The sequence below is a fragment of the Nycticebus coucang genome, chromosome 24 (genome assembly GCF_027406575.1).
Source record: "Nycticebus coucang isolate mNycCou1 chromosome 24, mNycCou1.pri, whole genome shotgun sequence".
Taxonomy (NCBI): Eukaryota; Metazoa; Chordata; class Mammalia; order Primates; family Lorisidae; genus Nycticebus; species Nycticebus coucang.
The window spans coordinates 17,675,002-17,690,749 of NC_069803.1; the positions used below are offsets into that span (position 1 = coordinate 17,675,002).

The following is a 15,748-nucleotide window of genomic DNA, read 5'->3' on the forward strand; positions in this document are numbered from 1 at the left end:
CATTCAATTATATATTCAACTTGTAAATGGTTTTGCATTAGCTTTAATTTATTAAAATGTCCTTTGAGAACTCAGGAAATGTTCAGGGAGCCCTTTTAATAGGCCCTGGTACCGACACTCAGGGAGGGTTATGCCTCCCGAGTGAAGCAGATGCTTGAATCATTTCAAAGCTTATTCGAAAGTTCAACAATGAAATTATTACTGCACAAGGACATCAATACAGGGCTTAGATAAAGGGTACGGTAGGAAAGCAATGGGTGATACTTTATATGAACAAATACCTTTTCACGATCTATTAACAATTCTGTGCTTAAACGAGGAGTTACGTTTATCTTCTTTTTTTTTTTTTTTTTATTGTTGGGGATTCATTGAGGGTACAATAAGCCAGTTACACTGATTGCAATTGTTAGGTAAAGTCCCTCTTGCAATCATGTCTTGCCCTCATAAAGTGTGACACACACTAAGGCCCCACCCTCAGAAGCATCAGACTATAAAGTGTTACATTACCAGTAGAATGAAGTGATAAAAAGTGATAAAAGAGTTAAACTATTTTGAACTGATGACTGGAGAGATACTACAGAATCAATGAGTTTGGCGCAAAAGATGGATAGGAAGGGGCGTAAGTGAGCTCTCCCTCTTCCGAATGTTGAAAGAGATGTACCAAGAAGATTGATACTCTAGATGGGTCCAAATAATAAGTAACAACACCACAGATAGGGCTAGAGGGAATTGCAGTTTTCATTTTTTCTCTATATATGAGTAGGGATACAATTAGCGTTTACTGGACCAGAGGACCCAGCTAAACCAAAAGGGAGAAGGTGCTGGAATGGAACAACTGGGACCATAAGATGTCATCAAGCTAAGCAGGGTCCCCAGAGTTCCTTCAGGCTAGCAGAAATCCCCTAAAACAACCAGGCATCGAGGCCAACATCCATTAATAACTTGGGCAACTGACATGACCGGGGGACTTAGGAGGCAGGTTTTTGAGGCACCAGGATGATCACGACGCTCTGGAAATAGAATAGATACCAGGACTATAGACGTTTAGTGATGTGAGATTGCACCTGTCGGGACTGGCATTGGGCTTCTAACATGTTTTCAGTCTTATTTCAAGAACTGGCCAGATGGAGTCGTTAAGTACCAGAGCCTATTTATTTCCTAAAGCCTTCTGCTAAATCTGTATAATAAACTCATTACAACTAAAACTTTGGTGACTCTGCCTGTTCACCTCTTACTTACCAGCCCATCTTACTGCCCGCAGGCTGCATGCTGATTATGTGAGGAGTCTCTTGCTCACCTGTGGTGTTGGATATCATGAAATTATGCACAGACCTTTTTTTTTCTGCTTATCAGCTTTTGTAGTGTTTATGTATTTAACGCATAGCCCAAGACAAGTCTTTTTCTTCCAGTGTGCAACAGAGAAGAAAATAAGGCTGAAAATCCCTGGTAGATAAATCCTTACCTGTTTTTAGTTTATAGTAAATATATGATGATCTTTCCCTATAGGATTGGGGATATTATTGTTTTAGCCACTCAAAATAGATCTCTTGGTTGCCTACTGTGTTAGTTAAGTTTGTGGCTAGAGTTATAAGAGGAAAGAAAGACTAGTAAAAGACACAGTTAAAAAAATAAAATGAAGATCTTTAATGCACAAACAATTCATAGGCATTTGGGGGCTAGATTATAGCCCGAAATGAAAGAGAAAGAGCTGAGGAAGGAGACATCTGGGAAATGACAGAGACCAGCGTTGTGGCGGGCGCCTGTAGTCCCAGCTACTCGGGAGGCTGAGGCAGGAGAATCACTTAAGCCCAGGAGTTGGAGGTTGCTGTGAGCTGTGTGAGGCCACGGCACTCTACTGAGGGCCATAAAGTGAGACTCTGTCTCTACAAAAAAAAAAGGACAGGGATGCTTAATACGTGGTTTTGAGTTGTTTATGTTATTGGAAACTTAGCTGTTTCTCTGCATCCATGAATTTTATCTTTGTTATATTTTAATCAAAATGGAAGAAGAATAGTGTCCACACAGATAATGCAGGGAAATAAATGTACTGTTGGAATAGCAATTTAAGAAGCAACAGGACTGGGAATCCTGCTTGACCGTTCACACCAGTGAAATGCCCAAGAGGATGGAAGGTCTGGGGAGGGAAATCAGTTTAACATCAAATGATGTGATAATTTTTCAAGACATCCCAGCTCCAGCCCATCAGAGCAGAGAGAAATCCTCTATACATATTTTCTTCCCACTCTGTAATTCATTACAGATCCATCATTTAAAATAAATAAATAAATAAATTCGGGAGGCTGAGGCAGGAGAATCACTGAAGCCCAGGAGTTGGAGGTTGCTGTGAGCTGTGTGAGGCCACGGCACTCTACCGAGGGCTATAAAGTGAGACTCTGTCTCTACAAAAAAAAAAAAAGAAAAAGAAAAAGAAAAAGCTAGACTTTAAGGAACTTCTGATCACTATAAAAATACATTTATAATCATTTCAAAATGATGAATTTTGATAATTAGCCACCCACATCCTGAAAGTTCACCTTTAAAGACTCCAGGGAGATAGACTTGCAACCCCTTAGAATTAAAAAAATATACAGAATTCTGTCCATTCTCCTTGTTACTAAATCTTTTTTAATAAAATGCCCATCAGCATTGTCTTTCAAATTTGAGAAACTCCTTTTCTTAGATAATTTCTCATAGGATGCCAATTTTTTAAATATGTTTTTATTTTTTTATTTTTTATTTTTACATATACATGTATGTATTAGGTTTCCATTTTTTTGCCATCACAGAATTAAAAAGGCTTAATATTTAATAACCATAACAATGTTTAAGATAAGGACTAGAAACAAAAATCTCGTAAAGAACAAACGAACATAAATACAATCAGAAAAGTCATCAGACAAGTGCTACATTGAAATATTAAGCAACAATAAAAATAACAATGATGCAAAAAAGGAAGATTCACGTTGTCAAATAAGAGTATGTCTGTGATAGAATGCTTAAACCCTGAGATTCAGTATGGAGTCATCAGTTAACTTCTTATTTTTTTTTATAAGTCTAAAAAAATAGGCAACCAATATTTACAAATAAAAGTAAAAAATAATTGCTAAATTAGAATGCTTATTTTTAGATTGCTTTTAATTGCTCTCACAGTATGTTTTTGATTTTCAACAACAAAAACGTTAATTTTTTAGTGTCCCCATACACACATATGAGAAGATTGGTGCTCATCAATTGACAATTCTGGAGTTTCACTTTTATGTGGTGGAAACAGGAACAACCTCACATCTTCTAGCCATGAGACTGAATGAACAGGAATAGTGAAGGATGAATCATGGCCCAAAATCCTTTTCCCCAAAACTTTCCCCAGGACACTGCGCCTTTTTTGTGTCAAGGCAGACCTTGCTTGAGCCATACAGTAAAGGGCGGCGCCTGTGGCTCAGTCAGTAGGGCGCCGGCCCCATATGCTGAGGGTGGCGGGTTCAAACCCGGCCCCGGCCAAACTGCAACCAAAAAATAGCCGGGTGTTGTGGCGGGCACCTGTAGTCCCAGCTACTCGGGAGGCTGAGGCAAGAGAATCGCTTAAGCCCAGGAGTTGGAGGTTGCTGTGAGCTGTGTGAGGCCACGGCACTCTACCGAGGGCCATAAAGTGAGACTCTGTCTCTACAAAAAAAAAAAAAAGAAAAAGAAAAAATACAGGAAAGCTCAGCTTTACTGCAGAACTTCTGAAACTAACAATGCCATTACCTGCCAATGGGATGACATGAATTATAAAATAAAGCAAGGTAATTAGGCCAAGATGATTCATCAGATCCACAAAGAAATGTATAATATTATCATGTATTAAAACTTTGCCCTATATTGAGGTATCATTCTGAGTAGAGAATTACATGAAGCCAGACTCAACTCTTTAAGTGCAAAGCAGAAACAAGTTTCCTCTGCCTCTCTCTGGCCATCTCTTTCTAGACAGCAATAAGAGTAAAGCTGATTGAAATGTTACCAGATTGAACAGCTTATGCAGATTTTTCACATCAGCATCTCATTACCACAGTGACACTGGGAGGTAAAGTTGACCTTGGAATACCTTATGTGAAAGATGGAAAAATGCTAAGCAGAGAGAGCGTCCTCATGGGGGCACTGTGGAGGCTCAATCCAGATTTTTATGGCCCTTTCTGAGTCGCTGTGGAGCACTGCTAAGGAGCAGCACTCTCAGCTGAACCGAGCCCCCTTATCAAGAGGGCGTTAGGTCTCACCAATCTCTCAAGCCAGCAGATAACCTGCTTTTCTTCTTGTTGCGGTCATCATTAGATAGCACTTCCCTTTCCACGATTTAGGAGTTTTCAGATGCCTCTTAAACCCAACTAAAAACCGAGTTGAAGTTTCCCTTTTTCTAGCAACTGTTTTCTTTTCAGCTTTAAGTGTTCCATGCTGATTGTTAAAGTTTCATCCCGTCACGGCACTGCTTTTAAAAAATCTCCCCCATGCCAGACTACATTCTTCTCCTTCCCACCAGAAGGGAGTCCTAGGAGGATGGGTCCAAGTTTGTCCCTCCTCTGACTCGGACGATGCTGTGCTGTGTCAGATGCTGGCAGACCGACCCAGGGAGTAAGCGGTTGGATGAAGACCTTGGCAGGCATTTTGCAGCACTGGCCAGATTTAGCTTAACAACTATTCAATTCAACCCCAGGCCTTTCTAGAGTAAGAAGAGAAAGTAAAAACAGGGTGAAGATAGGAGAGAACTGAGGAAAAGAGAGAGAACTAAACGGGCCCGGATCTGGGAAGCAGGAGGAAGTAGATTGATCTAGGCAGAGTTATTTTTTGTTTGTTTTTATTGTTGGGGATTCATTGAGGGTACGGAAAACCAGGTTACACAGATTGCAATTGTTAGGTAAAGTCCCTCTCATAATTGTGTCCCACCTCCAAGAGGTGTGTCACACACTGTGACCCCCACCTGTCCCTCCTTCCTTCTGTCCACTCTCTCCCCTTCTCCCACCCCCCATCATGCACTTGGTCATCAATTGTCCTCATACCAGAATTGAGTACATTGAATTCTTCTTTCTCCATTCTTGTGATGCTTTTCTAAGAAGAATGTGTTCCACCTCCATCCAGATTAATTCAAAAGATGTAAAGTCTCCATCTTTTTAAATGGCTGAATAGTATTCCATAGTGTACATATACCACAGCTTGTTAATCCATTCCTGGGTTGGTGGGCATTTAGGCTGTTTCCCCAGTTTGGCAATTGTAAATAGAGCTATAACAGACAGTCTAGTGCAAATGTCCTTATGATAAAAGGATTTTTTTTTTTTCCTTTTGGGTAGATGCCTGGATTGCAGGATCAAATGAAATGTCTAGCTTGAGTTCTTTGAGGATTTTTTAAAATTGTTTTTCAGTTTATAAGACACTTCCTTCACTAAATTAGACTAAGCTGATTCATGCAGCAGTTTTCCCTCCTTAGAGATCTGGGGAAATTAACAGTTCTAGCGACATGATAAACGTTCTATTTTAATTTATGAAGCACTAGCACATTTGAAACCTAATAAAACTATGACATGTGGGGTCTCAGAGTCATGTCACAATGAAAAGGACATGGTCTGGAAAACAAAAGCCAGTTTGTAGTAATTCAATTTCTTTACTGTCATTAATACCTTCAAATGTGGGAGGCTGGTAGATATTATGGGCACTTGAAAATTATTTTTTGTCTTGTCGGTAATACACATTCACCTTTGGTCTTCACAGTCACATCCTGAATTAGGCAGGTCACACGGAATCATTCCTACTTTACCCGCGAGAGGCTGAGGATTAGAAGTTCAGTGACTCCCTAATGAAAGTGTTGTCAGCAAGAAGCACAAGTGGTCAGCACAGAAAAATAGGTCTTCCCTTTCCTGCCTGGGACGCTGACCACATCGCAAATGCCAGCCAGCCTCTCTCAGAAGACACTGCTTTCCTTGTTCATGGAGGAGGCATTTGGCAAACAGCAGTGAACTGTTTAAGACTTTATTTTCTGTAGAATTGCATTATCCAGAAATAGAGAATATTGCGCATTTGGGCTTTATCTCAATGTGGTATGATTTCACTCAATGTGGATGACCAAAAGGTAATAACTAATTGTATCATGTTAGTTTAAAATGAAAAATTTAACAAATGGTGCTCTTAGCCTAAGGAATGGCTGTTATGTTGTTCATATGTGAACACAAGTCAAGTTTGGGGGTAGAAATCTCCAAACTTTTGTCTGAATACACAGAAACTGGTGGGAATTTTTTGTGATAAATTTGTTTCCCTGAGATTTCTTGGCTTCCTAAGTACGGACAATGTGGAATGAGACTGTTTTTAAGTAGGAAGTGAAGTGGGGGATTTTAATATTAAGATAGAAATAATTGTCTAATATTACTATAGGCCCAAGGGTCTTTTCTTTCAATTAATTTGTTATCCCAGTTCTTCAGTGTAAGATGTTTAAAAATATCACAAACCAACCTGCCTTCTAATTCACCATTTTTGGCATATAATGAAGAAATTATTAATACATTTTCTATTCCTTGGAGCTCCCCTTTATTTCTTTCCTTCCTTCTTTTTTCCCTCACTCATTCCTTTCTTCTTGAATTTCAATATATTCCATTAGAAAATTATACTTTACAACCTATGGAAGTTGAAATGGTTTAAATGTAGATATATAGTAAGACGACGTTCAATATATTTATCCAGTAATTTAAAAAAATTCTTATTCTTTGAAAAATATTCTTAATCTTTTAAATACACATTAAACTGATTTTATTGAAAATAAAGTAATAAAAATATTTTGGGAGGGCCTGGCACCCGTAAATCAGTTGGTAGGGTGCTGGCTAATACACCCAGGCTGGTGGGTTCGAACCCAACCCGGGCTAGCTAAACAACAATGACAACTGCAACCTAAAAATAGCCAGGCGTTGTGGTGGGCGCCTGTAGTCCCAGCTACTCGGGAGGCTGAGGCAAGAGAAACTCTTAAGCCCAAGAGTTGGAGGTTGCTGTGAGCTGTGATGCCACAGCACTCTGCCAAGAGTGACATAATAAGACTCTGTCTCAAAAATAATAATAATAATGTTTTGAACAGTGATTTTTTTAAGAGTGAATGAAAATACGATGCGTTATGAAGTGCAAGTGACTCCAGCATCTTCAGCGTGTGAGCAGACTCTCACACCCCATTGCCTGATTTTACATTCTTCGATGGATGATTCTCTCCCAAAACAAAATACTTCATTCAGCCATATTGGACCAGTACCTGCAATAATCAGATACAAGGACATTAGGAAGCATAGTTTAGTGTTTGTGTGGGATAAAGGCATTAATTCCTCACTAATTAAACAAAAAAGTGTTGATCGTTATTGACAGGCAAGCCCTGTGTTCTCTGTTAGGATTCAAAAATGAATTCCCTGTCTCAGGAAACTTTACTAACATCTAATTACTAAAATACAAAGTCACAAGAGCATGGGGCCGTGCCTGTGGCTCAGTGGGTAGGGCACTGGTCCCATATGCTGGAGGTGGCGGGTTCAAACCCAGCCCTGGCACAAAAGAAAAAAAAAAAAACAAACAATATCAAAGTCACAAGAGCGGTAACAAAAGCACATACACAATTTTATGAAAGCACAGATTAAAGAATGATTTTTTTTTTGGAAGGACTTAAATTAGTGTTATTATTAATCTAAAATTAAGGAAGGAAATAAGCTTTCATGATCAAGGATGTATGAAATAATCTGATGATCTACGTGTGTCTGCATCTCAAAGGGTCTTAGGTCATACTGGAATGGACATAAGCTACATTAGAGAAGGGAGGATTCGATGGTAGCATCTTCCTCCTCTTCTTAGATTCCAGTGTATTTCAATGTATGTGTGAATGTTTTACCAAATATGTTATCTATTTTTAATTAAGCTGACACTAATCCAATCAGCAAAGGGTTTACAAACTACCTTGGTAAGGAAACCATGGATTAAGAACCACAAGCACAGTCAAACAATAAGAACACGACAGACTTAATGCTGCTTCTCCTTGATCTCATCTCAAATACGGTATAAGGAGAAACAATGGCTTCCACCAGAGGCTACCCTTGCAGATACTTAATTAACTAAATAAATGAACAAGTTTAGCCACCATTTGTTTGATAAGAACACTACTTTATCAATGAATAAGGAAACAGCTGTGTTCTGAAAGAAATCCATGCTATGAAAAGATAGTTTTAAAAATAAATAATTGGGGTGGCGCCTGTGGCTCAAGGGGTAGGGCGCCGGTCCCATATGCCGGAGGTGGCGGGTTCAAACCCAGCCCCAGCCAAAAAAAAAAAACAAAAACAAAAAAATATATAAATAAATAAATAAAAAATAAAAATAAAAGAAAAATAAATAAATAATTGGAAATTTCTTTCTGACATTCACCAGTGTTCCGTCCTTTTATACTTCAGGTATCTGGAAACAGACTCTCTGAAACACTTCTAAATGAATTGTTTTGTCACGTTCTATTAAATACATAAAATTGTAAACCCCCTGGTGAGCTTTCAAGAACATTTCATGCCATCAAGAAACTAATGATTTATTAAATTTCAACAAACACCTTTGCAAAATTGATGGATGATAAATAAACATCTGAATAGTGTGAACATAATGTATTTCTTAAATTTTGATCAATATAATATCTAATGCTTCTCTTTCAGTCTCGAGAGATATAGAAAACATATTTAGGAATAACTTCAGTAGCTGGGCATGAGATCACTTGAGTCAAGGGGTTTGAGACCAACCCGTGCCACATAGTTATACCCCATCGTAAAAATAAAATATTTCAACTTAGAGATAGACCTCTGATTTTAGCTACATGATATGTAGTACAGTGTTAAATGAAGCCATGTTTTTTCAGAGGCTTCTGAACATAATAATATTCTGTGAGCTCAATAAATATAACAATACATACATGGTTAATATTATGAAAATTGTATAGTAGTATATGCAAATATAAATAAACAGATACAGGAGATTTTGTAAGTTACAGTTTGGATAACATTGAGCTAACCTTAAAAAATCAATAGAGGCTTTTCATATGTATAAAAAGGTCATTCCATATATAGGAACAGCATGAAAATACTCGATGTTTTATAATAGTCGACAGTCTTTTGGCATCTAAAACTCAAAATATATTAATGAAAGGAGGAAGACTCATTGGGAAGGTTAGGTAGAAAGCTGGGGCCATATTATAAAAGTACTTGAATTTCACATTGTGAGTCATCAAAATAAATGACATCATCAGATCTACAATTTAGAATTGCATGTCTGGCAGCAACGTGGAAACTGGGTTAAAGAGGAAAGAATCTGTTGATAAGCACAGTTCATGGGTGTCTACACAGACATTTCTTGCAGATTACATCTGCAAAGGGAAAGAAATCCTCATGACTTCTTATCACGTCTCTGATAAGAATATAGCACTTTGGGAGGATAGCTGGTTAGGGGGAAACAGGCCACAAACCAAGCTGCATCATGACCACAGCAGACCACCCCTCCCACTCCTAAATGTTTCAAGGCCGGTGTTCCTGGGAAACACAGAACAGTAACTTTCCACCCTGGCTCCAGCTGGTGGGCAATGAAGGGAGTAACTCCAAGACTAGCTCCTGGTGCAAAGATCAGTCCTTCTGCAAAAGAGGATGACTCCCCCAACTACCCCCTCCCCACATTGCAACTACACTGTAAGGTTAATAAAAGCCTCTTGGAATGGTGCGAGAGCTGAGTTGACTTCTAGTCCAACTCCTCTCTGCTCTTCCTCCTAATAAAACTTCTCCACGATCCCTGGGACCAGCGTCCTCTCCTTCCTGAGTTTGTCCCAACTCTACCCTTGAACCCCTCTGAAGACTCATGTTTTTATTTGATTTTAGAATTAGATAGAACATTTTGATTTTCACATGTAAAATAGATTGGTGTATTCATTTAACTTTTGAGTAATTTGTGCCTTCAATAGAAAGATTCAAACATGAGACAAATTACATGTTGGTTTGCGTTAGCAAGTTAATTACGAAAAATACATTCTTCATTTTCTATTAAGCAAATTATTAGAATTCAAACAATCTTTTTTTTTTTTCTTTTTGGCTGGGGCTGGGTTTGAACCCACCACCTCTGGTATATGGGGCCTACTCCTTTGAGCCACAGGCGCCACCTTCAAACAATCTTCTGTTACAAAAAATGCAAATGTTTTCCTGGGCTGATGATTATAAGAATAGTAATAGTAAGTTGGATAGCTCAAGTATTTTATGAGATATTTATAACAGTATTGGGGCTTTTCAACTTGAAACTTTAATGCAAACAAAAAGGAAAGAATAAGGGAATATAATCTCAAAATCAAAAACCTTTCCAAGAACACTTTTTTGGCCCCCAAATTATTCTTGCTAAGTCTGGGACATTCCCTTTGGGGTTTATAAGTGTTTATATGTGTAGGTGTGTTTGTATTTCCTGTTAAGAATCTAAAATCTATAAAAGCTTTCTGAAAGCTCCTAAGGGCTACTCAAAAAATATAGGTAAATAAAATCAATTGCACAAATAGTAAATCTATGCCCATGTCAACAGAGAAGGGAGCCAAAGCAGAGGGGAAATTTATATGTTGTATTTCTTACATTTATTGACATTTTTGAATTATTTAAATAAACAGAAGTTAAACTTTTGGTGAAAGCCATAGCGTCACAATTTGGGGAGTATAAGAAGAGGGTGGCTTCATGGCTTCTGGAGCCAGAGTACTGGGATGCTCTTGCTCTGTATTTTATAGATTTGAGACTGAATTTACATCTCTGCAGGGCAGAATTTTTACCACTCAAGCAAAAAGAATTAAGAGTTAGGCTGCTGCACCAGGAAAACCATCCAAACAGGGGAGGAACAGCAAAGAAATTATTTAGTCAATGAATGCGGTGACAAGTGAGCACACATTTTTAAAAACCACAATAAAGAAATTCTTAAATATTAGAATATCAAGGCTACAGTAAAAATAATGAAAATTTAAACTCTCCCTTTTAAGAATTTACTTTGCAGCAGGAAACGTTCAAAGTACTTTTTATATATGAACCCGCCAAATGCCCAAAGAACCTTAAAATATTAAGTACCATTATTGTGCCATTCACGGTCAAGGAAACAAAATCAGAGAGAATAAAGAACTCTCCTAGATTACACGGGATTCTCACCCTGTGTCTGCCCTGAGCCAGTACCTTATTAAATCAATGGTTTGGTCGGGCGCAGTGGCTCACACCTATAATCCTAGCGCTCTGGGAGGCCAAGGCGGGTGAACATAAGTTCAACACAAGCCTGAGAAGAGAGAGACCTTGACTTTAAAAATAGCGGGCATTGTGGCGGATGCCCATAGTGCCAGCTACTTGGGAGGCTGAGGCAAGAGAATCCCTTAAGCCCAAGAGTTTGAGATTGCTGTGAGCTGTGATGTCACAGCACTCTACCCAGGGCAACAAAGTGAGACTCTGTCTCAAAAAAACCAAAACCAAAAACAAAACTTGAAACTAAAACAAAATTAAATCAACGGTATACAGCAATCCTCTGCATGATTAGATTTAGTCAATCATCAAACCTGCTTTGAGTACCGAAGAGTGAAGAAAACTCAAATCCTTCTCTCCTGGACTAATCTCTTAGTGAGGGATTATGTTCTGGGTAGATAAAACAAGTGAAGGTGGTGGTGCCTGTGGCTCAAAGGAGTAGGGCGCCGACCCCATATGCGAGCGGTGGCGGGTTCAAACCCAGCCCTGGCCAAAAACAAACAAAAACCCCCCCAAAAACAAACAAACAAAACAAAAACAAGTGAAGTCACATATGCGATTACTGGCAGAAATGATCCTTGCTTCTAGAACCTCTAATTATTATCCCAGTTCTTTTTCCACCAAGGACACACGAATGTGATAAATATAGGGTGCCCCCAAAGTTCGTGTACAATTTACTATGTTAAACGACTTTAAATTGCACATGAATTTTATAGACCCCTTGTATATCTAGCTATTTGATTAACTCTGTCTTTTCCTACCTAGAAAAGATTCAGGCACAATGAACATGTTTTTACTTTCTGTGCATAAAATAATACGCTAGGCTTTCATAGCCTTAAATTTACTTCTTATAATAACCTTGTAAAATAAGGGCAATTAATTTCATTTTATAGATAAATCAACTGAGACTCAGAAAGAGAGTATGGCTTTCTCAAAATAATAGAGAACCGAGCAGAGCAGCAGCAGACGGTGACACTTAAAACTTACTGACATCCATTGGCTACAGAGATGCTCAAATAGAGTTATAGAAACAATTTGCAAAGATTTGTTGTTTGATTTTTACATTAATATATTCAGGACTATTGAGCCTAAGGGACAAATTTATTTAATCCGTATTTCCCATCTCATTCCAAATTGCTTTCTGCATTAAAAAATTAATGCAAAGATAGCATAAAATTCATAAAAGGTTCTCCTCGTGTAAACCCAAAAGATAAAAAAGCAAATTTGTGTTTATTTCTTGAGACCATACAACAACTTTTTTTTACTCAACAACTTTTGCTGTTGCTGCTGTCACTGTTGGCTTTTTATTTATTTAGCCTCTGAACTGTTTTTTCTACTCAGTAGAAAGCAATGCGAAATTGATGTGTGTGTGTCTTAGATAATGATTTTACTGTCTCTCACTTGTCTGTCTCCCAATGCATCTATACATCTACAATGTCTTTTATAATTTAAGGGCAATAGAGAGGAAAAAATTGATTGATTTGGTGTTGTTAAAAGCAGACAACAATAAAGGTGGTGTCTGTTGCTTCTGGGCTTTTATGGTCTCAGTTTACGATGCTTGAGAGTATACTTCACAGCGCACACGATTTTCTCTTAACCTCTTTATAAAAAAAGACAGGTATTGATATTTCTTTGCGGAGTTTGAGCATCTTTAATCTTATCACCATATTTATGGAACAGAAAGTAATCAGTTTTCATACATTACCCAGATAAAAAGTGATGAGATTTGAGATTAGCTGTTGAATAGGTAAGTGGGGAAGCAAAAATCACTAATGGTTGGAAGTGTCCGAATGTATTTTAATTATACCAGGTCATGGCTGGGCAACGTGAATGAGTATTTCTTTTGAGTCTTGGGAAGTAGTTTGTGAACAGTGTCTTCTTTATAAAAATCAAAGGAGTTTTTGGATTAAAGTTGAACATGTCATGGAATCCGAACAGATAACAGGTAAACATCAATTATCATTTAGATTCTGGTTTTGTGATTCTGGAGAAAGCACTAGGTTTCTCAAGATTTTATCATATGCAGAAGAAAAGGGTGGGGCTCAAATAGGTCTAAGATTTTATTTACCTTTAAGAGTCTATGATTGTGGGTGGCTCCTGTGGCTCAAAGAGGTAGGGCACCGGCCCCATATGCCAGAGGTGGCGGGTTCAAACCCAGCCCCGGCCTGAAACTGAAAAAAAAAAAAAAAAAAGGGCAGTGCCTGTGCTCAGTGGGTAGGGTGTTGGCCCCATATACCCAGGGTGGCGGGTTCAAACCCCATCTCAGCCAAACTGCAACAAAAAAATAGCCAAAAAACAAAAAAGAGTCTATGATGCTAAGATTCTGGAGAAGCAATATTTTGAAAAATGAACTTCTTAAGGATAGAGAAATCAGCAGGATACTTTGTCTAGTGGAAAGGGTGAGGGATGAAAGTCAGGGAGGGCATGAGTCTTAACATTCCTCTTTTGCTACCCCCATCACCACCATAATGGCTACGAAACTGTGGGCAAATTTGGTGACTTCTGCTAGCAATAGTTATTTTCTGTATGAAAAACTGGGACTGTAATATCTATTTCTCCCGACCACTGTAAATACCAAATGAGATCAGATAGTAAACGCTGGACAAATAATACTTTTTTATATTCAGTATTATTTATGTTACTTAACAAAAAGTTTTCAGTATTATTTAAGTTACTTAACAAAAAGTTTTAAATTCTATGGGGTCTGTGTTACTTTCCATAATACCCATTATCCAAACATTTCTTGTCTTTTTTTTTTTTTTATTAAATCATGACTGTGTACATTAATGCATTTATGGGGTACAGCGTGCTGAATTGATAAACAACGTGGAACGCTTACCTCAAACTGATTAATGTAACCAGTTTATTTGTTGTTTTATTGTTGCTTGTTTATTTGTTGTGGCAAGACATTTCAAAACTATTAAGAATAGAGTATAAATATCTGCCTTTACATCTTAAAACTTTAAATTATAGGAAAACTTTCAATTATAGGCAGGGTGCAATGGCTCAATCCTGTAATACCGGAGACTGAGTAAATACTGGGAGACCGAGGCAGGCAGATTGCCTGAGTTCACAAGTTCAAGACCAGCCTGAGTGAGAGTGAGACCCCATCTCTAAAAATAGCTGGGTATTTTACAAGGGTACATGTTAAATTTACTAAGTGTAGAGTCTAAATGTCTTAACACAATAACTAAGAAAATGTGGTGAAGGCTATGTTAACCAGTTTGATGAAAATATTTCAAATGGTATATAAAACCAGCACATTGTGCCCCATAATTGCATTAATGTATACAGCTATGATTTAATTTAAAAAAAAAGAAACAATTTTCTTATTTTGTTTGACGTGATGATATTGTAACTATATAGAGAAATGCTTATATCTTCTTAGAGATCTATACTGAAGAACTAAGGGGTAAAATGTCATTTTATTTAATACACTTGAAAACACTTAAGCAAAAAATAAATGCTATAAATATAGCAAAATATTCCAATCTAGTCTATCAATGGATGTCATTAATCTCATCTTTCTACTTTTCTCAAAGTTTGCAGATTTCATAATTTTATAATAATATTTTTTACCACCTTAAGTTAAAGAAAATAAATAGCCAGGCATTGTGGCAGGTGCCTGTAGTCCCAACTACTTGGGAGGCTGAGGCAAGAGAATTGCTTAAGCCCAAGAGTTTGAGGTTGCTGTGAGCTGTGATGCCATCACTCTACTGAGAGTGACAAAGTGAGAAAACAAAACAAAGCAAAACAAAACAAAAACCTTTCAATTGTATACTGCAGAGAACAGGTATCTAAGAATTAGAGTTCTGACCCACTGATGTATTTTATCACTGAGATTATTTTTACTCCCATTCACTAAACAATAGTTGAGAGGTGAAGACTTCTATTCTTTGACTGTCTTACATTTACTCATGCATTGTTTGAGAATTCCACTTTGAAAATAATAATCATAGGATGTAAAAGTGGTAATAACAAAAGCAAATAGGCAGCTAGCAATGATTTGAAAATGGCATTTATGTTTGGAATTTTCTTTTGTTCCTGTTTTTAGGTTTGGTGCTTCAGCACCAGAGGAGAAGATGAAATAGCTACCTTCGATCCGCCTCTGACTTCCTTCCTCAGCATCCCTATGGGCTCAGCTATACCTGGAACAAATTCCCAGAGGAGCCATCATTATCGGACAAAGCTTACCCACGTTTGCTACAGGGTAACCACTGGGACAAGAGGTCAGAAAGCCTGGAAAGGGAGTGAAAAGTGACTCACTCCCCTCCTTGCCCTGTGTAATGATGACAACCAGAGACCTCTCAATGCTTCTTTAATTTAACTTGTTTTGTCTACTCAGGAAAAAGAAGGAACATTCCTCTGTATGCAAAAGGTACATCCAAATGAAAGAGTCTATTTAAAGGAGCATGCTTTAAGCTTTATTCCCATAAATCACTTTGCTCGCAGCTGCAAAGCCAATTGTTCTTAAAACTAACAAGGTTTCTATCTGGTAA

At 37.9% G+C, this 15,748-nt stretch overlaps 1 protein-coding gene across 2 annotated transcripts in view; it reads right to left on the reverse strand.

Annotated features, from left to right (window-relative positions):
- Positions 1-3,755: 3,755 nt before the first annotated feature.
- MSR1 (macrophage scavenger receptor 1) overlaps positions 3,756-15,748 on the reverse strand; it is a 74,965-nt gene continuing 62,972 nt past the window's right edge. For both annotated transcript variants that reach the window (XM_053578713.1, XM_053578714.1), the window contains exon 10: positions 3,756-7,249. In XM_053578713.1, coding sequence (XP_053434688.1) covers positions 7,116-7,249 — 134 coding nt within the window. In that variant the 3' untranslated portion in view covers positions 3,756-7,115. The remainder of the gene's footprint in view (positions 7,250-15,748) is intronic.